This window comes from Chaetodon trifascialis, chromosome 9, assembly GCF_039877785.1.
Source record: "Chaetodon trifascialis isolate fChaTrf1 chromosome 9, fChaTrf1.hap1, whole genome shotgun sequence".
Taxonomy (NCBI): Eukaryota; Metazoa; Chordata; class Actinopteri; order Chaetodontiformes; family Chaetodontidae; genus Chaetodon; species Chaetodon trifascialis.
In genome coordinates, this window is record NC_092064.1 from 22987308 (window position 1) to 22997478 (window position 10171).

The 10171-nt window shown below is 46.0% G+C and overlaps 1 protein-coding gene across 1 annotated transcript; it reads right to left on the reverse strand.

The window, feature by feature from the left end:
• Window positions 1-615: 615 nt before the first annotated feature.
• Window positions 616-9907, reverse strand: dusp14 (dual specificity phosphatase 14). The gene is made up of 2 exons (XM_070971201.1): window positions 9598-9907; window positions 616-3704 (listed from the first exon to the last, which is right to left on the reverse strand). Exon 2 carries the CDS (start codon window positions 3593-3595, stop codon window positions 2966-2968), a length of 630 nt encoding a protein of 209 aa, XP_070827302.1. The 5' UTR covers window positions 3596-3704; window positions 9598-9907; the 3' UTR covers window positions 616-2965.
• Between the last annotated feature and the right edge of the window lie 264 nt (window positions 9908-10171).

Sequence of the window (10171 nt, forward strand, 5' to 3'; positions counted from 1 at the left end):
GGCCCGCCGCTGACGCCCAGGATGATGCAAATAGCTCTGCTTACTGCTTTAATGATGGATGATAATATCCTGCTTGCTGGTGAGGGATGTGTTTAAGCGCTTGACTATGTCCTGGAAACCTCGTGCATGTACTCACATTAACACAGCAAAGGCAGAGGAAGGCGCAGGAGAAGAAAAAGATGAGAAAATTGTGTGTGCAGTGTATAATTTGGGACCATCACTTGTGCATCTCCGCAGTGGTCGGCCTCATCAGACAGGCCTTGTCTCTCTGGGTAATGGAACTCATTGTGGAGACCACTCCGGAGGTCCCTCAGAAGTGTGGGCATAAGACAAATGGCGCTCATCAATATCTGCCTGCTGCTCTGTAGCCACAGCAAATGAAAATGAATGACAGAACATGTCTTTGGCATCTGAAGACATCTCATGGGGAAAATGGCTGCGCAGAATGAACATGAGGAGGCCTTTGTCGGAGGAAAGGCTGCATGTGAAAAACATCAGAGACGTCGTGAAAAAAGGATAGAGCTGCCTTTAAGCACATCTACATGCTGATTCCAGTAAAATCCTGAAATAGTGTGTTTGAGGTGGATTTTTCTTTAAAGTCTGAACACAAACAGTGACATGAACGTTTTTTTTTATTATTATTTTAATATGACTCTTTTGGGGAATGAAATAATTTGAAGTCAGATTACAGATTATGCATCTTTCTCCTGGTAACAATTATTTACCCCTGACCTTATATATTTATATTTTAATAGTATGATCACACTTAATCTGTTATGGCATTGTTGAAAAAGCATCGGTTGCTCTGATCTCTGTGGGTTTAAGAAGTCAACTCTGTTGCACTTGTGACTACATCCACCACTGCTACGTGGGGTCTGTTAGATGTCTGACCACATCCAACGGTGACATTATACTGCACTAGAGTGTTGGGGCAAGAGTCCAGAAATCATTATACAAAGCTAACACGATACATTCACTGCCCACGATAACGATGGTATCACAGTATGGGTGATTCTGCAACATACGATATATTATCATCATTACTATTAAGAACAATTTTGCTAATCATTTATCCCTGGATCTAAAATGTGAGAAATAGCTATTTCCTCTGTTTTATAATTTCAAACATCTTTACATCTTTTGTTGGACAGAATAAGCACTTCGAACATGTTAATTTAAACGCTACACACACTTGAGGCTGCTTCACGTAGCATCTTAACACTGCGTGATACGATGTTATGTGGCGTGTAAACTGGCTCCTGTACCACACACGCGGCCATACAGATAGAAGAAGTCAATGTACAGGAGCTGTGAAGTGCCAAATCTAGATTGGACAGTAGTGCGCTGAAATGCGTCAACTGACAAGGACGTCTGTAAATATGCTGCTGGGGAAAACAATGGGAGTGGGTGCTTTAATGCGCGTCATGTGCTGCAATGAAACCGTTATTTGCACACGGCTGAACACACGGGGGACGTGGTACATAATCCCGCCAAAGGTTTCACACTTTTCCACTGATCTACAGGTGGCAGTAATATGCCAAGTCACAGCAACGCGCCAACAAAGGCAGCGAAGAAGAAGAACACCGCTACATGTAAACACAGATCTAAACAATGCTGGATTGGAAACACTTAAAAACTCGGCTTTGCATATGTTTTATGAGGAAGGAAATGCATTCAACGTGTTTGTTAGACCTTACAGTGCGTAAGTTTTGTCTACAAGAAAACTCCACAGGGCACCTTTAAGAGGAAAATATACCATCAATTCAAAACAAGCCATATATTCACTGCACTGTTTGCTGCATTGTGTTTTCTTTTATGGATAATATTGGTGGCAGTCTCCATGATGGTGTGTATTGTGATTTATTGCAGTATCACTTTTTTCTCTCAGCCGACAACAGTTTAGTGCTAAACAGTACTTTTGGAGCGTGGACAGCCTGTGCAGCGAAGTTAAAATTAAAAACCAGCAGACGACATCAAAAATGGGATTTTCAGCCCGTGCTGCGGCGCTGGTTAGACGAGCAACCACAAAGGTAGACTGGGTCACTCAGAGAAATAAAATGTGTTTTCTGTACTGCGCTTTCTGCAACCTTACCAGGATATGGACACAAGGCAAAAACAGTGGGATAGAAAATATTCTTCCAACCATCTATCACAGAGCTACCAGTTCCCTTGAGGCAGCAGATATTTTTGTTAATACAGCATCAAATAGCACTGCAAAAACATAGTGTGGTCACAGGATGAACAGTCAACCCTGTGGTACACAGGAACTTTTCCTAAACCTCCACTTTCAGCTTACATCCTCTAGATTTTCACCTTCAAAAAGGTAGATACGCTAACATCTTTAAATGTTCAGTCAAACTGTGCCGTAGTCATTTTTTTCTCACTATCAGTACAATCCAATAAAATAATTTGTCTATATTTTTTTTTTTCTGTACACTTATCTTAAATGCTACCATAAATTGAGAACATGCTGCTGCCCTCCACACTAAGACTACTGCAAAACTGGCACAATACCACCACATGACATCACGTCAGGAAAAGGACTTCAGTCACATCGCTGTCAGAGCCAACACCTTCACACGGCGCTCGTCCTCCACTGGAAAAGCAGACAGGAGATAGACAGCACCGACCTCTGCACTCGTTTCATCTTGTTTTGGTGTCTGACATCATTGTGGTCCAAATGGATCCTTTGGTCCTAAGGACTCTGGGCTTGAAATCGCCTTGCTCCCATTCAAAGACTAAATGGAGGCAACTGGTTGGATGAACAGCAGCTCCATCAACAACCAGTGCTTGGTTAGCCTCCCTCTGTCCAAACGCACCAGTATTCATTAAATAAGCTTCACACAGATGTACACTCACACACGTCTCACTTCGCCTGTCCTGAACCTGCGGTCCAGGAGGACAAGAGGGCTCATCTTCGCTTTCCTCCTCGATCCCTCGCTGTGGACGGTTGGTGAAGCCTCCCTCACAGGCCCCAGTACGGAGCCAGGCTCCTGCGGTCCCTCTCATAAACATCAGGTATGACCCCGTAGGGCGTCTGCACCATCTTGACAGAGTTTCTACCAAACAGCTTCCTCTCGTACTCGATGAGCTGGCGCCAGAAGCCGCCGTTGGGCCTGATGACTGGGCGGCGGGCTTTGACCCAAGCGTGGGCCTCGGCCAGAGACACGCGGTGATACTTCATGAGGTACGCCAGGCACAGAGAGGCTGAGCGGCTCACCCCCGCCGCGCAGTGCACCAGCACCGCCCCTCGCTTTCGTCCCACGCTGTGAATCTTATCCGCCACGCTGTCGAAGTACAAGGAGATGGGGGAGTGAGGCATGTCCGCCAGGGGGACCTTTACATACTCCATGTGAGGCCAGTTGAAGTTGGGGAGCTCGATGGTGGCGTTGACCACACAGGTGATGCCTTTGGACAGCAGCAGGCTGCGGTTGGATGCCACGTTCCCTCTGCTGAGGAAGAGGTTGGGGGTGATTTGCGCGATGCCCCCCAACAGGCTGCCGTTCTCAGGCAGCAGCCTCGGCACCGCAGCGGGCACCATGGAGCTGCGGTGGTGGTGGTGGTGGTGGAAGAAGCCTTGGCTGCGGGAACCCATCGAGGAATCAAGTGGGCGGCGAGAGGGACGGCAATTTGTTTTTTAAAAAAGAGCAAAATCTTCAGGAGCTCAGAGTCATAGCAGTGCAGCGGGACCAGCCAGACAGTTCCTGGAACACACAAACAGATTTCACTTTCAAAATGAAGCTAAATTAAACATTTTTCTGGTTCTCTGTGGGCTGAGTGCTCAGGCTGACAAACATACAAACACCTCACAATTACGTAACATCCCCACTGTTTGCAAAGGCTCCGACACACAAATGGAGGGCTTTGTGCTCTCCAGAAAATGTTATTCTGCAGTCTGTGTTTAAACTTTAAAAACAGCGCACAGGCAAAACAATTAAAGAGCAGTCGCTGTAGCTGATTAATGCAAAAAGCTGCTGCTCTGAGGCTGCGACACAGACACATGAAAAGAGTTTATCTCCCAGCCAGAGACCAGTCCGTCTCTACTGTACGCTTCTCTGCATGCAGGTCGAATGGCCTCCGTGCTGCACAGACCCCCTGGAGGCATACGCTCACCTCATCTCATGTTCATCCATCCACGACCCACACATACAGATTACATCTCTCGGCTCTCTGCCTATTGCTGCTGTTAATGTCCTTCTGGGTTGCACCAAACGGCGAGCTGGAAAGTAATCATATACTGCACGTTCATACCAAAGTGTGCAGATAATATTTTTCATTTAAGCACAAAATTTTCTCGAGTTCCTTCATCTTATTCCGTTCTCTTTTTCCAAAAAGGGTCAAAATTATCTTCCGTTTATGAGCTGTAACATGAGCATGAAGACGCACGATTGTAAAGAAAAAGATATTATAATGAACCGTCATGTTACATTTCTGGCTGCACTGTATATGATGGACATAGCCTCCTGTGTTACTACTTAAGTTATCAGCAGAGAGCCCACAGCTCCAGGCGCTACTGCACACGCTGTTGCACTTGTCGTGCGTCATCCACACCATGTGCACCGGTCTGCCCAGCAGGTCTTTTTCCTTCTTTTTCTGCGACAGTCTGGTTAACAAGACACACGGGTCAACTGCTTTCAACTGGAATTCAACCTGCAGAGAGAAGTCACCTGCTGTCACTGCGAAGCCGCTGCAGAGACAGGCTGCGCTTCTTCTTATTAATTAAACTGGAAGCAGAAACACGAGTGGAAAGACATCAATTTGAATGCATGTACGTGACTGACAATACAATGAAACCGCAGTGTCAGCTTTGTGATCTAGTGACAATTTTGTACCACTTTAAATCACTGCTTCCTGTCCTCTGGGCGGCTATGGATCATTTACCAGGACAGGAACCAGAAAAAAATCTGCTGCACAACATTTAATAGTTTTCTAATGAATTACTGGATAAAGATCTCTTTTTAATTCAACTCGCCAAACTGGAGATAAAGGGTCACAAGTACAGTAGATTTTGCTTTGTTTTAATGGACCACAAGACCAAAAAGTTGGGGACCACATCACAAAAGACCAAAAATGAAAACACCAGCTGTCAAATCCATTATTTTTCCCAACTACCTACATGAAACAGGTTGGTTTTATTGCCTTCTGTTTGCATGAAAATAGAAAAACAGATATCTGGTACATGCTGTTTTTCCAAGTTAAGCCTCATGTCCTGAAAGGTTCGGAGCTTGTAAAGTGTAAAAAAATAAAGAAATTCATCCGTCCCCTCGACACCCTCTCTCCTCCTATCGATCGCAGCTTTGCCACCTCAGCACGGTCTGCTTCTCTTTCACAAAAACAGGATCAAATGAAAAAAAAAAAAAACTCCCCTCCCTCCCCGTTCCCTCCCAGTTCGTCTGGCTCGCTCCCGGTTGCCAATCACCCTGCACTTTGCCTCCGAAATGGTCGCGCTGTGGTGCGACTGATTCCACCTTCCTCCACGCTGGTCACCACTGGTGATGAGACAACAGTTACAGTGAGCCAGACTGGAGAAGGCGGCCAGAGCGGCACTGAACCACGGCTTTTCTGCAAGACGCATCAGATACTACATGAAGACGAAGGATAGGAGGCTTTGCTGCTTTTCTTTTCTTATGTGTCTGTAAACTGATACTTTGGGGGTTTGAACTGTTGGTCAAAGACATTTTTCATCACTCAGTGACTAATTAATTAATCTGGAGAATAACCATCAGGCTAATTGACAAATGAAAACAATTGTTAGATGCAGCCCTGAACGCAGCACTTACAGTATTCGTATTTTCAGAAACAAATGTAACGTGGTTTTCATAAAAGGAAATGGGAAATGTACAAATCTAACAGCTGCAGCCTGATAATCAGACAGAACTGCCGCTTGTTTTCCACCTTATTATTCATCCTCACATCGTGTTTATATCAGCCATTTGCTGTTTGTTCTGGGGGTTATCCTGCTCTAATCCATCACTATGAAGAATGAGCAATACTTCTTCAGTCGACATGGATGCGGTAGCGGTTTGTAGGAGCAGTTAAAGTGGCACTAATCCATATCTTTAATGCAAAAAAATGGAAAAATGCCACTGTGAAAAGTGCAGTTTTAGCGATAAACACACAGAATTACCAACTGTCTCTGAGCTCAGCTTTAAAAGGAACATTTTAGCCTCTTTCAGTTCATTGTTTTGGCTCACTCTCACCGCTCTCATCACACTTGCATCCAGCAAAAGAGTCTCTGATACACCCATTTTCCACTGCCGTGCAGTGGGTTTACAGCAGGTTGTGCTTTGTGTATGCAAAGTCAAATTGGATAAATAAATCAATTTAGATGTATTTTTAAGCTACAGCTTAAATAATCAACAAAGCTGCGTGTTGCTGTCCTAATCCCACCTTCTAAGCTCTGATCAGCTCGGATGCGACCGCTGACTGCGTTTACATGCACACTGACTTTCCACTATTGTTCCAAATATAACAATATTCCAGATTTGAAGGTGTCATGTTAACAGAATATTCTGTTTGGATTTTCCAAACCAAACCTCATTCCAAATGGAGCATTGTCCGATTAAGATATGTGGGATAAGTCCATGTTATTCAAGTTTTAGGAGCACAGTCTGCGAGACGTGGCCTCTTGCCTGTTCAGCGTCAGCTCTGCCCGTGGTAAACAAACCGACTAGCCAACAGTGTGCAAGCCTGGGGTCGAGACGCATGCACAAAAGAAAAGCCCACATTTCTGATCAGAGGGAGAAACAGGCTTACTTTTAAACACTATCACAGACTTGGATATCAACATGTTTTTGGGAGATGCCCAAATATTGCAAGGGCGACGTTTTCAAGAGGGAGGCTGTGTTTCATTATCGAACAAGCTTTAGAATCCCACTTTGTACATACGGAAAGCAACAAAAGGACAACAGGACGCACGCCGTTATGTTAATCAGAGTATCGACGGCCGCATGTAAATGGGATATTATCATTATTGCATATTAGTGGAATTCATTAGCCCTGTAAACAGCTTTGTGGGAACATTGTCTTTTTTGGAGTAAGGGCAAAGACCGGAATATTTTGTGCTTGTAAACGTAGTCAGTGAGAACACCAGGCTTATCTGAGTCACTGGAAAAAAATCTGGTATGTGGGCAGTGATTCAGAGTCTGCTATCAGTCTACAATAACTGTGACAAAAAGTGAACTACCAACACAAGACACTTTCTGTTTCAGTGGGCTGCACAGCTTATGCATTAATTCATGGAGACACACACACGCGCACACACATATAGATATTTATACACAATCAGCTGAGATAAGTACAAACTGTGTTGCTGTGGCAACCTGCTGACCACAGTATAAGACAGTATAAGTCACATCAGCCACATCAACAGAGAGATGAGGAAGATGAGAGCGCCAAATAATCTCTGGCCCTCTTCAAAGTACTGATGCACCACAGTGCCGGGCTTTGCTGAGATTTGCTCCATCCACATGGTTATTTATACCCCGGGCAGGGCAGGAGAGAGGCTGCAAAGAGCGGAGGAGGAGGAATTATGCAGAGGCTGCCGCCACAGAAGGATCTGCTGTAATGCTGGAGATAATGGTGATACTGCAGCTTGCTGTCAATCAAATATATTGTGAGGACTAACAAAAAGAAAAGACAGTGAGGAGGGTCAGTGGAGCACCTTTCACTGCGTTGATGCACATTCTTTCTGTTCCCGAGACAAATCAACCCAAACAACATTTCTTCATGTTCTTCCTCAACCCCCCTTTCAATCATTCAGGGTGAGCCTGTCAACAGGTGGCCCCCCCCTCCTCACAAATGTTCTTACGCACATCTCTGCGGGGAGATTCCTCAGGGGTCCGTTTCCACCTCCGCTAACACAAATTGGAAACGTGACCCACCCGTGGCAAAACTAGAGCGGCAAATCTGACGGCAACTCTCACTCTCACGACGCTTGACGGCGAAACTTCAACGGCAGCCGGATCTGAGCTGGGACTGGTTAGAATCAAATTCCCGCCCGCTGCTCCCTCACCCTGCAGAATTAGATGAGTGAAAGTGCTGAGATAACTGGAAAAGGTACAGGCAGGCCCGCTGCTCTCAGCACTGTCTCTCAATCAAAGGCAATCCATTTAGTTCAGTCTGAGCGATCCCTGAAAGTGAGTCTGCTGCCTGATAATCAGGAGACAATGAGCGATGACAGGGGCGGCTCTTTCTGCAGGTAGGCCTCTCAAATTCATCCAAACACAACCAGGGTGCAGCTTCACAAGCTACAATGGACAGGGATGCTTTACCGTCAGCTGCAAAGGGTTGAAAAGAAGTCAACGTGTGCAGAACCAGGAGGGGCACATTCCTCCCGAGAACAGGGTTCGGCTTTGGCACTCTCCTGCAACAGCGGCGACTGGGTGCCGCTCGCTCAGTGTTGCACCTCACCGTGTCGCACACTGACACGTGTAACCCACCACACACGCACAGCCCGAGACAAGGCCACATGTCACGCAGTGGGAGACGGTGAGTGTGCACGCGGTACGTTCCTGACAGCGAGCACACAAGCGACTCCTCTTTCCTTTCACCTCTTCTGACATGTTGCACAAAGCAGCCTGTTGCGTGGAGCTGCAGAATTCAGCAGGAGTAAACCATCACTACAGCAGCTGGGAGACAGATACACGCAGTGGCTCTACTTTCACGCAATGAAGAAATGACACACGGTTGAAAAATCTAATCAGACAGACTCACCATTTCCCATAATTGCTGCTAGAGGCAGTGAATGTCAAATTGAGCTGAAACAATTAGGAAATTACTCAATAGTTGAAGCCATTTTTCACACAAAAACACCAAACAGTGTACTAAAACATGCTGACTCCTGAATGTTAAACGTGAGTTTTGATCTGATAAAGCAATCTGAAGATGACACCTTGCAGCCTGAGACATTCAAATGGACGTCTTCTCATTACTTTACGATCAATTAATCGATTATTTGATAAGGAAAATAACAGTTGCAGCTGTATTGTGAAGACAGTTTGCTCTGAGGGAGTGCCATGTGACGATCAGACCGTTCACACAGCATCACTGAATGGACATTTCACTGAGTCTTAAACTCTGAATCTTAAAACAAACATTGTTGTTTGACTCCAAACGTCAGTCTGCCTCTGCGTGGTAAAAGCGCACCTGCCGTGTCTTTCAGGCCCACAGTGTGTGAAAACGTGGAGCTTTAAGTGAATGACTTCTCAAGTTTAAGAATTTACGACCGAGCCTTGAATGAGGACCGCTCGTCTGCGCACGCGCCGCTCGCCCCCGTGCGCGTGCGCTAACAAGTTCAGGTGTTCGTAATAAGTGTTAAATGTGAAAACAAGCCAATGTTTGTGTCCTGCTGACAGCTAAAACACAACTCGGCCGAATTCAGCAACGTGCCTTTAAAGGCATCACAGGAGCGGCAGGTGCGCTCGTTTCTTCAGTTTCACCCAGCTTACATCATAAAACTGATCAGGATGAAACCTGCTGATAAATATCTAGGATGTTCTAACGTCAATGTTTGTTTGATCTTGAGATAAAACCCTTCATCTGTAGGGTCAAACGACGCCGATAAACTGCCTCCATCAGATATAAAACTCAACTTACCAGTCGACTCCCGGGCGGAGATGGAGGTTTTCAAAGCGCCTTCACCGCCTGCACCGATCCGGCAAGCTGCTTCCGCGCTCCGGACGCACACCTTCAGTCGGTCCGATCATACAGACGGCCAGGGTGATGGCGAGAGGTCAAGTGCTGGGAGATAAACCGCGACACACAACAACATAATGTGAAAGTCAACAGAAATACGAGCCATCAGTGCATCCGCCTGGCTCTCCGCTGACAGGAGCGGCGTGTACGGCAGCGCTGCCTCTGTATGAGGAGCGATCAGTGCCGCACGCAGGAGGCGGCACGCTCATATATGCAGGTGTATCCAGGCCTTTCTGATGGAGGATGCAAGTTAGATGTTTCCTTTTTCAGCCAAGCCTTAAGCAGACTGTCTCAGCCTTCCAAGTGTTCTTCAAACAGTCAGGGATGGTTCCTGCAGAAAAGGTGTGGCAAGCTGCAGAGCGCTGCTATTTATCACAAGCTGGAAGGTTAACCAGATGTGCATCTGCAAAACCAACCAGCTGCTTCTCATCCTTGAAGGTTCTGCTCTTGTTAAACTGAAAAATGCCGAAGAAAA